The sequence below is a fragment of the Microcaecilia unicolor genome, chromosome 4, assembly GCF_901765095.1.
Source record: "Microcaecilia unicolor chromosome 4, aMicUni1.1, whole genome shotgun sequence".
In the NCBI taxonomy this organism is placed as follows: Eukaryota; Metazoa; Chordata; class Amphibia; order Gymnophiona; family Siphonopidae; genus Microcaecilia; species Microcaecilia unicolor.
In genome coordinates, this window is record NC_044034.1 from 228536375 (window position 1) to 228551537 (window position 15163).

Genomic DNA, 15163 nt, shown 5'->3' on the forward strand with positions numbered 1-15163 from the left:
GCCAATTTCTCCTCGCAGTTCCGCCCCTAGCGCTTTAAGGTCTGCTCGCACCGCTGTGATCATTTCTGTCTTTATATCCTGTAACCACCCGCGGATTTCTTGCATGCGGGTCTCCTCTTGAATTTAGCCCTCACCAGTGGCGAATAGTGGCGGGGAGAGTTGCGCTGGGCTCCCCATGCGTGAGTCGGATGAGCGGTGCTCGGGATCGGGCGCACTCATGGTCGCAGTAGGGCCTTGATATGCGAAGGCTTGCAGGTTGGTTATCGAAGTTCGTGAATTCTTCATAAATAGAGTAGCTCAAGATTCAGTTGTGATTTCCACCTATTTGAGGATCGCACTGATGTTATCGACGCATGTGGGGTATCCTTTTTGCTTTGGGCTAGTCGGAGCTCGTGGCTCAGGCAGCCATTTCGGGTGGTGACGTCACTTCCTCCCCAAGAACTCTTTTTCTGATAAATAAAAACTCAAAGATTCAAAATATGCTTGCTATCTATACTTTTAGACATGTAGTTCAGCATCTGATTTTATATATTTTAGACTACAGTAACTCTATATATGCTGAATGTCAAAGAAAACTGATGAAAAGAATTCAAATGGTACAAAATACCGCGGCACACTTGACTTACTCTGCTCATGGAAGTGACAGAATTTCTCCCTTGTTGCTAAACTTTCACTGGTTGCCAGTGGATGCACGAGTTTCCCATGTGCATATTAGTATTTAAGATCCTTCAAGGGTCTGTTCCGTTTTATTTGTCCTTGGACCTGATTAATCATCACCTTTAACATTTACTTTCTCTTGAAATCTCAGTAGTGGGCTTGAAATGCTTCCAGTCTTTTCTGGAATAGCGTACCTTCTTGAGTTATGCAGGCTTCTTCAGTATGTTCAACTCACACTCTTTCTTGTGGAGTACCTCAGGGGTTCTGTTCTTTCTCCACTTTTGTTTAACCTTTTTGTTAGCCTACTGGAGCTACTGATTCAGTCTCATGGTATCAGCTCTTATTCTTACGCTGATCATTTCCTTCTTGTTCATTATGCTAACAGTTCAACTGTTGATTTACAGCCACTTCAACTATGTCTTCCTGAAGTTACACTATGGCTGCAAAAACATCAACTGTACTGAATCCAGAAAAAAACAGTTGCATCTTAGATTTGAGTATAGAATCTGTTCCTTCTCACAATCCCATTCTTTTTAATAGGCCAATTACTCCTACTCCCTCCTTTAGGTATCTGGGAATTATCCTGTATTCTGCATTTTCTTTTTCTCCACAAGTTTCTTCTATACTCAAGATAGAGTTTTGTATTTTTTTTTTTTTTGTGTGTGTAAACTCAGAACAATTCACAATTATGTAGATACTAATTCCTTTTGATCCCTATTCTATGCCTATATCAACTCACGACTCAACTACTGTAACATTATATATGCAGGTATCACGAAATCAAACCTCAAACAGTTACAGGCCTTACAGACTACTGCAGCTAAAACTCTGTGCAGGGCAAGACAGCATGACCATGTCACACCCTTACTTAAACAGTTAAATTGGCTTCCAGTTGATGCTAGAATCAAATTTAAAATATTAACTCTTACACATCAAAGGGCTAATTTTTGAAACAGGAAAACGTCTAAAAAGCAGCACAATTTGGCATTTGGATGTTTTATTTGCCAAAATGTCCAAATCACTACTTCCAAAACAATTTTTTAAGATGTTTTTCTATGCAGTTCATCTGCAGTGATTCCAAATCACAAGGGGGCTTGTCCAGGGCATGTTGGGGGTGGGATTTGGGCATTCCCAAAACTTGGACTTTTTCTGCCATAATGGAACAAAACAAAATGTCCAGGGTTATAATTTAGATGTTTTGGTCTAGACCTGTTTTTAATCAAGACTAAGTCAGAAAAAAGTGCCCTAATTGTCCAGATGACCCCTTACTCCCATAGTGGTTACTGACCCCTCCCACCCTGCCAAAGGTATGAAAGTTACGAGTACATACCAGACTCTATGACAGCATCAGGTGTTATGGCCTGTCCTATCAGAGCAGCAAGCAGGTCTCTGGAATAGCCTAGTGGTTGGTATAGTGCACTATAGAGAAGGGGACCCAAGCCTATATCCCATTCTGTTACACTTGTGGCGTAAAGTGTGAGCCCTCTAAAAACCTGTTGTACCCATATATAGATAACACCTGCAGCCATACGGGCTATTGTAGTGGTGTACAGTTGGATATGGTAGGTGTTTGGTGAATTTTGGAGGGCCTCATACAATATTATTACCTGGGACCTTTTATGTGAAAACCACTGCAGTGCCCCCTAGGTTGTTCCACTCCTCTGCTGGGTTGTCTGTTTGGCCAGTCTACTAAGAATGTTGGCTCCTCCTACATCCCAATGGCATGATTGTGTGTGTGTGTGTTTTTTTTTTTTTTACTTGGACCTTTTTTTTTTTTCTCCGAAAATGGTCCAAGGAGTGGAGGAGTGGCCTAGTGGTTAGGGTGGTGGACTTTGGTCCTGGGGAATTGAGTTCGATTCCCACTTCAGGCACAGGCAGCTCCTGGGCAAGTCACTTAATCCTCCATTGCCCCAGGTACAAATAAGTACCTGTATACAATATGTAAGCCGCATTGAGCCTGCCATGAGTGGGAAAGCGCGGGGTACAAATGTAACAAAAATAAAAGATAAAAAAATAAAAGTGTCAGACACACTGAGCACATCATCATCTAGCAAATGGACATTTTTGAAACAAAAAGATATAGATGTTTTTCTGTTTTGAAAATGGTCATGTTCAGTACTGGATTTTTGGACGTTTTCTACAAAATTGGATTTAGACGTCATATCAAAAATGCCTCTCCACATATACTACAGCAATAAACCTATACACCACATCACACCCTCTGTTCTCTAACAGATTTGTGTCGCCCATCCAAGGCAAAACAGGAATCGACCAGATCAAGAGCCTTTTACTTTCTAGCACCTGCACTATAGAACTCTTTGCCATCATGGAAAGGGAAGTATTTCCTCAGGTTACTTCTCTCCTTTTACCCTCATCCCATGCCTCCTTGTTTCAGAGCTTCCTTTCAATTAACTATCCTCCTGTGCATTTATGATGTATAAGTAATTAAATGTATGTCATATCTCCCCCTCTCCTGCCTTTCTTCCATAAGAACATAAGCACTGCCATACTGGGAAAAGACCAATGGTCCATCAAGCCCAGCATCCTGTCTCTGACAGCGGCCAATCCAGACTTCAAAAACCCGGCACCTCCCCCCACCCCCCCAAAAAAAAAAAAAAAATTTTTTTTTAAATGTTCAATGGACTTTTCCCTCAGGAATCTGTCCAAACCCCCTTTAAACTCCGTAAGGCCAGCTGCTGTCACTACATTCTCCGGCAACGAGTTCCAGAGTCCAACTACACACTGAGTAAAGAAAAACTTTCTCCTGTTTGTTTTATATCTACCATATTCTAGCTTCATCTTGTGTCCCCTGGTTCTATTGTTGTTTGAAAGTGTAAACAAACGCTTCACATCTGTCCGCTCTACTCTGCTCATTATCTTGTAGACTTCAATCATATCACCCCCTCAGCCGCCTTTTCTCCAAGCTGAAGAGCCCTAACCTTCTTAGCCTTTCCTCATAGGGAAATTGTTCCATCCCTTTTATTATTTTCGTCGCCCTTCTCTGCACCTTCTCCAATTCCTTTATATCTTTTTTGAGATGCGGCGACCAGAATTGGACACAATATTCGAGGTGCCGTCGCACCATGGAGCGATACAACGGCATAACATCCTCGTGTTTGTTTTCCATCCCTTTACTAATAACACCCAACATTCTGTGCGCTTTCTTAGCCACAGTACACTGAGCAGAGTATACATATTGAGATCTTTGACCCCATCCATTTTACAGTGAAGACCGCTATTTTAATAGCCTTCCCTCCTTTTCTCATCCTCATTTCTTTTCCTCACCCTAGCACCCCCCCCCCCCCCCCCCCCCCCCCAATATCTAGTTTGATACTTTTTAAGTGTGAATGTTTCTGGGATGTGTGCACTAGTCTTTCCTGTCAAGTTTATAGTTCCTTTTTAACTTTGGAATTTATGTAGTAGTCTGTACACCACCTAGATCTGCGGAACCGGAAAGGGAAAAGATATACCGCCTTTCATCAGTCAGTGGAATGCGTCATAGGAACTGAATGAAATCTCTATAAACCTGGAAGATGTCATGGCGCAATTTGACAAACTGAAGAGTAACAAATCGTCTGGACCACATGGTATTCATCCCAGAGTACTGATAGAATTGAAAAATGAACTTGCAGAACTACTGTTAAAAATATGCAATTTATCTTTAAAATCAAGCATGGTACCGGAAGACTGGAGGGTGGGCCAATATAACGCCGATTTTTTAAAAAGGTTCCATAGGTGATCTGGGAAACTATAGACCGGTGAGCCTGACATTACCATTGGTGCCGGGAAAAATGGTACAGACTATTATAAAGAACAAAGTTACAAAGCATATTCAAAAGCATGGATTAATGAGACAAAGCCAACATGTATTTAGTGAAGGGAAATCATGCCTCACCAATCTATTACATTTCTTTGAAGGGGTGAACAAATGTTTATTTGTTGTATTTGAATCCCACATTTTCCCACCTATTTGCAGGCTCAATGTGGCTTACATAGTACCATGGTGGCGATCGCCAATTCCGGTAGGAGAAATACAGAGTGGTTTAGTGTTAATGTTCATAGATGATAGAGTATTTTAAATAATCAGGAGAGAGAGGAGAGAGAGTTCAATTTTGTCCAGTTCTTGTAGGTGGTTCAATTGTTTTGTAGCGTTCAGGAGTTTAGGTTGGTTCTTTCTGGTATGCCTTTCTGAACAGGTAGGTTTTTAACGATTTCCGGAAGTTTGTTAGGTCGTGCATTTACGTTTGGAAGTGCATTCCATAATTGTGTGCTTATGTAAGAGAAGCTGGATGCGTAAGTTTTTTTTATATTTTAGTCCTTTGCAGCTTGGGAAGTGAAGATTTAGGTAGGAGGGTGCTGATTTTTCTGTGTTCCTGGTTGGTAGGTCTACAATGTCTGCCATGTAGGCTGGTGCCTCTCCATGAATAATTTTATGAACTAGGGTGATATCTTATGTTTAAACTTTTTTATTAACGAAATGCACAGTACAATGCAACTTGGAGATTTCATACAACAAGGTTCAGTTTGTAAATCAGCACTGCAATAACATATGTATCTGCTTCAATCACTGCTTCCAATTTCTCTTCCCCCCCCCCAACTCCCTCCCCTCCTTGCATCTTTATATTTCAGCAGTTGTTAAATAAAGTCTTAACATTACAACGATTCAACAGAACCTTTGATTGACAAGTGTACAATTATAAATCAACTACTACTCTACTGTGATGTAACGCAATCAGCTTACCGCTCCAATTTAATACAGGACTCCTACTCCTCAGTCCCCTCTTCTACACCCTCCTCCCACTATTCCCTACTAACCCCCCTCCCACCCTCTTGATTAACTCATACTGATACATCCCAATATTATAATGATACATGGTACCTTTATAAAGTATTGATGACAAAACTTCGGCCTCTCTGTGTCATTTTTTCCAGGTAGCTTCCCCATATTTTAAGAAACCGTATTTTCCTTTTGTACTGTCCTTTAACTTCTTTCGCCTCCCACACTAACAATTGGTGCACCCTGTTACGCCAATGCCAATAAGGTGGTGAAGTGGCTGCGGTCCAATATTGCATAATACATTTCTTCGCTACCAAACATAGTTTTCGATATAATAATGTTTTGTCAGCATTGAGTCTTAAAGGTGCATCTTTCAGATCTAGTATCAACTGTCGTGGATTCATGTCTATTCTACTACCCAAAACATGAGACAGGTAAGTAACTATTTGTCTCCAATATCTCTGTAGTGCTACACACCCCCACACCGCATGGTATAAGGTGTTATCATATCTATTACATTTCAAACAGAGCGCTGTCTCTATACCCCCTGATTTATATAATTGTACTTGGGTAAAGTAGGCTCTGTGAATAATCCTGTACGCGCATTCCCTGTAATCTGCACCCCCAATTATTCTTGGTATATCTTTTATCTGCGCAGTACTATCCCAAGATTCCAAATTGCAACTCATATCCTTTTCCCATCTCTGTCTAACCGTGGTCATCTCCTTCAACGGAGCCAGCTCCCACAACTTCCGATGTATCTGGGATATGGATGGGGCATTTTCAGATATCTCATCAAAGAATTTTTTGATTTTGTTACCCAGTTTACACTGCAATGCTGCTTTATCTAATGTTTGTACATAATGTTTAAGTTGACAATGTGCGTACACATCACCCCAAACCTGCTCTCTCTGAGCCAATAGTTGTGGCAACGGCAGTATGTCCCCACTCTCTCCCAATACATCTGCTATACAAGTCACTCCAGCCTGTGCCCATCTATCAAAAGTTTTATTTTCCAGCCCAGGCACGAAAGACGGATTTCCCTTGATGTTTAGATACTCAGTTACTCTTGGATCTCCACCCAATAGTTCCCCTAAGAATCTCCACGCTGCTCTGAGTGATAGAATCAGAACATTATGCCTAAATCTGTGCGGAATCTCCTTTTTCTGTAAATGTGCTAATGTTATCCCATGATATGGGCTATATAGCGCTTCTTCCATCTCTAGAGGTGTATGTTCCTGGGATTGGAATAGCCAGTCTCGTGTCTGGCGCAGGAGGCATGCCATATTGTAAAATTTAATATTAGGTATTCCCAAGCCCCCTTGCCTCCATCTCCCCAACATATATTTCAACTGCATCTTTGCGCGTTTTTTTGCCCAGCAGAATCTGGATATCAATCGATATAAGCGTTTGATATCTTTTTGCAACAACACTATGGGCAGGACCTGTAATGTGTATAGCCATCTTGGCAAAATCACCATTTTAATAAGACTAATCCTCCCCATTAAAGATAATGTTAGGGTGCCCCATGAATCTAACTGTTGAGTTCTCTGTTCCAACAGATTTGTGACATTTAAAGTATAAAGCTCCTTCAAATTAGCCGGTAACTGAATCCCTAGATATATAAAAGACTTACTCGTTCGTTTCAAAGGAAATCCTTCCGGCCAATTAGCTTGAATGTCTAAGTTTATCTCAAGAGCTTCAGATTTGTCTATGTTTAATTTAAAGCCCGAGTAGTCTCCATATTCTTGGATTATCTCTAGCAGATTGTGCAGGGTCTCCTTCGGTTTCGTAATAACCATCAATAGATCGTCCGCGAACGCGGCAAGCTTAAATTCTTGATTTTTAAGTTGTACCCCAGGAATCGCCGCACAATCATATATATCTCTAATTAAAGGGTCTAATTGCAGTGCAAAAAGTAGAGGTGATAGTGGACACCCTTGTCTAGTACCTCTACTAATCTGGATCTCCCCCGAAATATTTCCATTTACCAACACCTGTGCTCTAGGTAGGTGATACAATGCCCTGATTGCCTGTACGAATCTACCCTGAAATCCATATCTTTCCAGCACAGAGTACAGAAAGGGCCACTCCACTCTATCAAATGCTTTCTCAGCGTCGAAGCTTATCATTAATGCCTGTACATGGGAGTGGCCCAATCCTTCCAACGCTGCCAGAATACTCCTCAGGTTTTTGGAAACAGATCTACCTTGTACAAAGCCCACTTGAGCTGTATGAATAAGATGAGGCAGCACTCGCCCCAATCTATTTGCTAGAATTTTTGCAAATAATTTTGCTTCTTGGTTAATTAATGAAATAGGTCTATAGGAGGTTACCAGTTTTTCATCTCGTTTAGGCTTAGGAAACACAACTATCCTAGCCAAATTTAATTGGTCTGGCATCCTACCATTCTCCATCCATTCATTAAACACTTTAACCAATGTAGGGACCACTGGGTCACCCATCAACTTATAAAATTCTGCTTTGTATCCATCCGGGCCAGGGGCCTTACCCATTTTACTTTGTGCTATTACCCATGTCACCTCATCGGCGCTAATTTTTGCATTCAGTTGAGTACTATCCCTAGCTTGTAATTTAGGGGTCTGAACCCCATCCAAGAATAGCTCACCCGGGAGTCCCTCTTGTTCCGACGCCTTATAAAGGCTTTGATAATATGTCTGGAACGCTGATCTAATCTCTCTATTAGTGTGAAGATACTTCCCCTCTTTGTTTTTAATAGCTGTTACATTTTTGGATGAATATTTAGATGCTATAAGTCTAGCTAAAAATTTGCCTCCTTTATTTCCATGCTTATATAATTGAAAGTGATAATAGGCTTGAGATTTCAGTTCCCTATCGTGTATCAGGGAGTTCAAAGTTGTTTGTAATTCCATCACCTCTTGTCTAATCTTACTGCATGGGGTTAGACCATATTGTCTATTCAACTTAACTAGTCGCTTTTCAAGCCGCACAATTTCCCTGTCTCTTGCACGTTTATATTGTGCCATATAACTTATTATTTCCCCTCTTAATACTGCTTTCGCAGCTTCCCAAAAGCTGGTGGAACTAGCAACCGTGCCCTCGTTAAAGTGCTTATATTCAGTCCATTTAGCCTGTAAGTATTCCCCAAATCGTGTGTCTCTGAACAAGTATGCCGGAAATGTCCAACTATTTAACTTGTCTTCCGCCCCTCCCCCAGTCCAGCACATTCTAATCACTGAATGATCCGATATAACACAAGGATCTATATGTACCTCAGTAATATCTGTTAGTAGTGTGTGGGAAGCTAGCAAATAGTCTATTCTGGCAGAGGTGCCATGTGCTCTAGATTGATGTGTATATTCTTTGTCTAGTGGGTGCAGTGTCCTCCAAATATCTATTAGCCCGAGTGTTGTACATAGATCCGGCAATCCTCTAGTACTAATCCGCCTTAAATCGGCCGGGGGATGTGATCTATCCAGTACAGGGTCCCAAGTCATATTAAAATCACCTCCCAGCAATATGGGCAATGGCTCTAGTTGAGTGATCTGCCTAAGCAATCTTTTATAAAATTTTAAATCTAACGTGTTAGGAGCATAAATACTTCCCAAAATTATTTTTTGTCTATTTAATGTGACAATGCAGAGTACAAACCGACCTTCCGGATCCTTTATCGTTTTGTGCACCTGGACAGCTATTCCTTTTCTAAAAAGTATTGCCACCCCCCCTTTCCGGCCTAAGGCCGCCGTTGCCACACAGTCCGCAACCCACCACTTAGCCAATTTGGTGTGCTCAACATCTGACAAGTGCGTTTCTTGTAACAGCGCTATATCTGTTCCAAAACGTTTAAGCTGTCGCAAAATCTTGGAGCGCTTAATAGGGGAGTGTATACCTCCTACGTTCCATGAAGCTACCTTAATTTTTTACTCCCCAGAGTCCCGCCAATCTGTATCAGTTTCATCTTCTCTTTTTGAGAGAGGCCAGCCCAGCCTCCAGCCCCTCTCTCGCAAGTACCGATCTCCTACAAGTTGTGATAGTCTCACATTTAGTACAAATTGAGTTAATCCCCACCCACCCCTCCCCTTTCTTAGCCCAATATCCTCCCTCCTCCCGTTCCCTCCCAGTTCCCCCTCTTTACCTCTTCTGTTCCCTAAGGAAATGGATCACTTCCGACGCCCTTCCTCCCCTCATAGTAATTGTCCTCTTTATGGTTACTTGCCCGTTAACACTTCAACATTACAGATTTTCATTCCTCATCTAGCCATATTAATCTGTGTTTCCATCATGCTATCTTATCCATTCTATCACACATTTCTTTACCGAGATTAATCTTTCTTATCAATTGAATTATCTATCTTTTCTCTTCTGGTTGTCTCGTATCAGTCTCTATCTAGTAGATTATCTCCCCTTCATTATACAATATATGAGGCAGCGACAAACAGTTCACTTTTACTTCTGTCTATTTTTACCAGGTTGATGAGTTGTAGTGCCGTCTTCACTGATTAAGATTTGTTAAATTAGTCCAGATTCCAGCATCATTTATCAGCAAATGTCATATACCTGGTCTCTGCGATCTTCTCATTAGCTATTTAGTACAATCTCACATATTAAATCTCTCTTCCCACTTAGTTTCCCCAATGGGATATATCGTAAAGAGCTATATGCAAGCTTTATATGATTCCTTGATACGTCTATTATCCTTGGTTAATCCCCCTGCAAATAATTCTCAGTCTCAGATTTTATAACCTCACAGCATGTCGCCGCATTATTGTCCAATTTCCATCTGTTGTACAAAAAGTTTTGCTTCTTCCACTGAGTCAAATAGTTTTATTCCCGATTGATGATTAACTCTCAATTTCGCCGGGTATAGCAGTGCAAATTTAACTTTCCGGCTGACGAGTTCAGAGCAAACTGGCGAAAACTTTTTCCTTTGTGCTGCCACTGCTGCCGAGTAATCTTGAAAGCATAACACTTTGCGATTCCCGCTGTGCAGCTCTTTCCCGTTCCTTAAGGCCTGTAAAATCGCATTTTTATGGGCAAAGTTTAGAATTTTGCATATGACCACTCGTGGTCTGCCTTCTGCCGCCTGCTTTTGGCCTAAACGGTGGGCTCTTTCAATTTTCAGCGGGCCCAGAGACTCCGGTAGTTCAAGTTCCTCTGCTAGCCATGTTTCCAAGTATCTACTTAAGTCTCGATCTCCTTGCCCCTCTGCCAGGCCAACCATACGAAGATTATTTCGTCTTGATCTGTTTTCTAAATCCTCAAGTTTTTCTTCATATGAGGCAATTGTTTTTTTCATCTGATTTACTTCAGATTCTAAAGTGCCAACGCGATCTTCAGTATCACTGGCTCGCTGTTGGTAAGCCCCCATATCTAGCTGAATTTGATTTACACTGCTATGTAGCGATTCTAGTTTAGTGTCCAATGAGCTGAGTTTTTTCTCCAAAATAGCTTCCAAAGCTTGAGTGACTTCGCCCACTATCTCGGCGGCCCATGCGGATCCAACCGCTGAAGTTCCCGGGCTCGCCGGCGCCGCCATCTTGTCCTCAGCCAGCCGACTCTTATCTTTCTCTTTTCTGGTTGATTTAGTCGCCATTAGCTTCTGAGTCGATAATAAATAAATCCTCTGTCATTTCCAAAGGCTTCCTCTTGTCGATAGCAATCAAATAGACGATTTTAGGGTGAGTTTTTCAACCCGATTCTTGAGGAGAAGGCAGGAGCAATTTGTCTAGTGTCTGCTCCTGTGCATAGCGTCACGTGATCTCCACTAGGGTGATATCTTGAACACAATTCACTCTTTGACTGGGAGCCAATGTAGTTTTTCTCATAAGGGCTTGGCACTATCATATTTTGTTCTTCCGAATATGAGTCTCGCAGCAGTGTTTTGAGCGGTTTGGAGTTTTTTCATGATTTGTTCTTTGCATCCAGCGTAAATTGCATTGCAATAGCCTAGGTGACTTAGAACCAATGATTGTACCAGGTTGTGGAATATTTCCCTCAGGGAAAAAAGGTTTTACTCATTTAAGTTTCCACAGTGAATGAAACATTTTCTTTGTAGTGTTTTTCGCTTGGCTCTCTAGCGCGAGTTTTCAGTTGATTGTTACACCGAGAATTTTCAGGTTGTCTGAAACAAGCGGGGTATAGTCTGGGGTGTTTTTATGTGTGGGTTTGCTCGTATTGTGTGGAGATGAAAGGATGAGACAATGTGTTTTTTTCTGCGTTAAGTTTTAATTGAAATGTGTCTGCCCATGAGTTCATGATCTGGAGGCTGAGTTTGATTTTGTTTGTGATTTCTGTTAGATCATGTTTGAATGGGCATCATACAGTGACATCATCTGTGCAGATGTAGGGGTTGAGGCCTTTGTCGGATAAGGCTTTGGCTAGTGGGGTCATCATTAGGTTGAAAAGGGTCGGTGAAAGCGGTGATCCCTGGGGTACTCCACATTCTGGTTCCCATGGTAGTGATGTGTTCGAGTTTGTCATCACCTGGTATGACCTTGCGTTTAGGAAGCCGTTGATCCAACTGAGAACCTTTCCACCGATCCCGAAATATTCTAGTATGTTTAATAGTATTGTATGATTGACCATGTCGAACGCACTTGACATGTCGAATTGTAGGAGAAGTACACTCTTGCCAGTTGTAATTTCTTGTTTGAATTTGGTTAGAAGAGCGATTAGTACTGTTTCAGTACTGTGGTTGGAGCGGAATCCTGATTGTGATTCATGTAGTATGGAAAATTTGGTCAGGTAATCAGTGAGTTGCTTATTCCTGAAAAATCCACAATTCCAGGAATAACATGTATAGAATGTTTGTACGTTTGGGAAGCTCGCCAGATGCCCTTGGCCTGGATTGGCTGCTGTCGTGGACAGGATGCTGGGCTAGATGGACCCTTGGTCTTTTCCCAGTGTGGCATTACTTATGTACCATGCTTTCCAGTAGTTTAATTGCCAGGGGGATTGATGCTACCGGGCGGTAGTTGGTGATGTCGTTTGCTTTTTTCTTAGAGTCTAGGTATTGGGGTGAGTAATATATTGCCTTTGTCCTTAGGAAAGAGTCCATGTTGTAACAAGTAGTTTAGGTGTGAAGTGAGGTCTGTTATGAAGCATTACGGGGCAGATTTTATTAGGTTGTTAGGACATTCGTCCAATTTGCAGTGGGATTTGTTGATCGCTTGGGTGACGGTTTCAGCATTGAGGAGTGTGAAATTTGTCCAGATTCGGTCTGCTGGGTACTCATCCAGGGTTGGGTCAAGATAGTCAGTAAATTTTTCGATATTGATGGATATATGTGGATAAAGGTGAGCCGATCGATATTGTGCATCAGGATTTTCAAAAGGCATGTGACAAAGTACCTCATGAAAGAAAAAGTACCTCATGAAAGATAGGAAGTAGTGTTCTATTGTAGATTAAAAACTGGTTAAATATAGAAAACAGAGAGAAGGGTTAAATGGTCAGTATTCTCGAAGGTAGATAGTGGGGTTCCCCAGGATCCTATGCTGGTGCCGCTGCTTTTTATCATATTTATAAATGATCTAAAGATGGGAGTAACTATTGGTAATTAAATTTGCTGACACATAAAGCTATTCAAAGTTGTTAAATCGCAAGAGGATTGTGAAAAATTACAAGAGGACCTTACGAGACTAGGCAACCAAATGGCAGATGACGTTTCAAGTGAGCAAGTGCAACGTGATGCATGTGGGAAAGAGGAATCTAAACTATAGGTACGTTAATATGCAAGGCTCCACATTAGGAGAATGTTAAGTATTATTAGGAAAGGAATGGAAAACAAATACGAGGACATTATAATGCCATTCTATAATTTCATGGTGCGACAGCACTTCGAATACTGTGTGCAATTCTGGTCACTGCATCTCAAAAAAGATATAGTGGAATTAGAAAACGTATCGAGAAAGGCGACAAAAACGATAAAGGGGATGGGATGACTGCCTTATGAGGAAAGGATAAAGCGGCTAGGGCTCTTCAGCTTGGAGAAAAGACGGCTGAGGTCTATAAAATAATAAGTGGAGTGGAACGGGTAGACGTGAATCGCTTGTTTACTCTTTCCAAAAATATTAGGACTAGGGGGCACGCAATGAAGCTATAAAATAGTAAATTTAAAATGAATTGGAGAAAATATTTCTTCACTCAGTGTGTAATTAAACTCTGGAATTCTTTGCAGAGAATGTAGTAAAAGCTTAGTGGGGTTTAAAAAAGATTTGGATAGCTTCCTAAAAGAAAAGTTCATAAGTCATTATTAAAACGGACTTGGGGAAATTCCACTGCTTATTTCTAGGATATTCAGTAAAACTGTCAAATATATAAGGCACTCCTCTATTGATACTATCCTACATGCAAAACTAAAGGAAGTAGAGCACTCACTTCCTTTAGTTTTGTATGTAGGATATTTCTAGGATAAGCATTATAAAATGTATTGTACTGTTTTGGGATCTTGCCAGATACTTGGTAACCTGGATTTGCCACTGTTGGAAACAGGATGCTGGGCTTGACGGCCCTTCGGTCTGTCCTAGTATGACAATACTTATGTTCTGTTCTTATGTTCAACCTTAGTCTTTTATGTTACTTGTAACTAAGCTGACAATATACATTGGTCAAACCTTGTTTCTACCAGTATCGGAGAATCAGATATAGCTCAGATATCATACAGCCTTTTCAAATACTCAAAAGAGTAGTGTAGCCACTTAATAGTTAGAGTACCATGCTGACAACCACGGAAGCCCAGTTCAAATCCCACTGCTGTTCCCTGTGATCCTGGGCAAGTCACTTAACCCTCCACTGTCTCAAGTACAAACTGGGAACAGAGAAATACATAGTGCAGCTGAATGCAACTCACACTGAGCTACTACTGAAAATAAGTGAACTAAACATAAATAAATAAATAAAAATAAATCCAATCTTCTCACAAGTTTTGCCTGATTTACCTGAGCTCAAAGTCATCCCCTAACTGGGCAACACTACAGCTCAGTCTATCCTGTAATCACCAGTGAAAATCTCTACACTCAATTCAATAAGCATCCACCCCATTCCTCTTTCTTATTTTGTTCTGTGCACTATGCATACATTTTCCAGTGATTCTCAAGTAAACAAACTTGATGGCCTCATTGAACAAATGGTCTACCAAAATCATTTTTCCCAATAACACTTAACTAGCCTCCAGCTAAAAGAGTCAAGTAAGTTTGTTCTGTATAAAGATGTCACTGAATGCAAAGAACACTCACAGCACTGTAAGGATAGCTCAGTTAGAACCCAGCAGCCTTCTCCCACAACACAGGCCTAGTATTTTTTAGACCTATAAAAAGGAAGAAGGGGCCAGCTACTGTGTTCCTTACATGCATTTGTGATGGATTTTTCCTGAGTGGTATCTGCATCCATGTTGGAGCTTACAGATTGGCTGTCACAATTCTTGCTGCCATCCCCCAGTTTCTTCAGTCTGTTTAAGCGTTTGTCTGTCTCTCGCAGGCCATACTTGCTGTTTATTATTGGTGCAGGTACAGACAGTCCAATGCGGGATTTAAAAGCACCAGTTCCTCGCCTGAAAAAACAACAGGACAACCTTAACCTACAGAGATTTAATAGGCAATCTTTTTGTTGAAGCAGTAACAAAATAAAGGGGTAACCTACGCAATACAAAAAAATTTTTTTTTTCTACCACCTCTCCCTACCCTTAGTGATTGTGCTTCCATCTAATAGTATTTAAAGCAGTTTTTATGACTGAATTTCATTATCGCATTT

At 41.1% G+C, this 15163-nt stretch overlaps 1 protein-coding gene across 4 annotated transcripts in view; it reads right to left on the minus strand.

The window, feature by feature from the left end:
- Positions 1-15163, minus strand: part of KMT5B (lysine methyltransferase 5B) — a 387499-nt gene that overhangs the window by 81294 nt on the left and 291042 nt on the right. For all 4 annotated transcript variants that reach the window (XM_030201304.1, XM_030201302.1, XM_030201303.1 and 1 more), the window contains one exon: positions 14761-14963. In XM_030201304.1, the coding sequence (XP_030057164.1) occupies positions 14761-14963 (203 nt within the window). The remainder of the gene's footprint in view (positions 1-14760; positions 14964-15163) is intronic.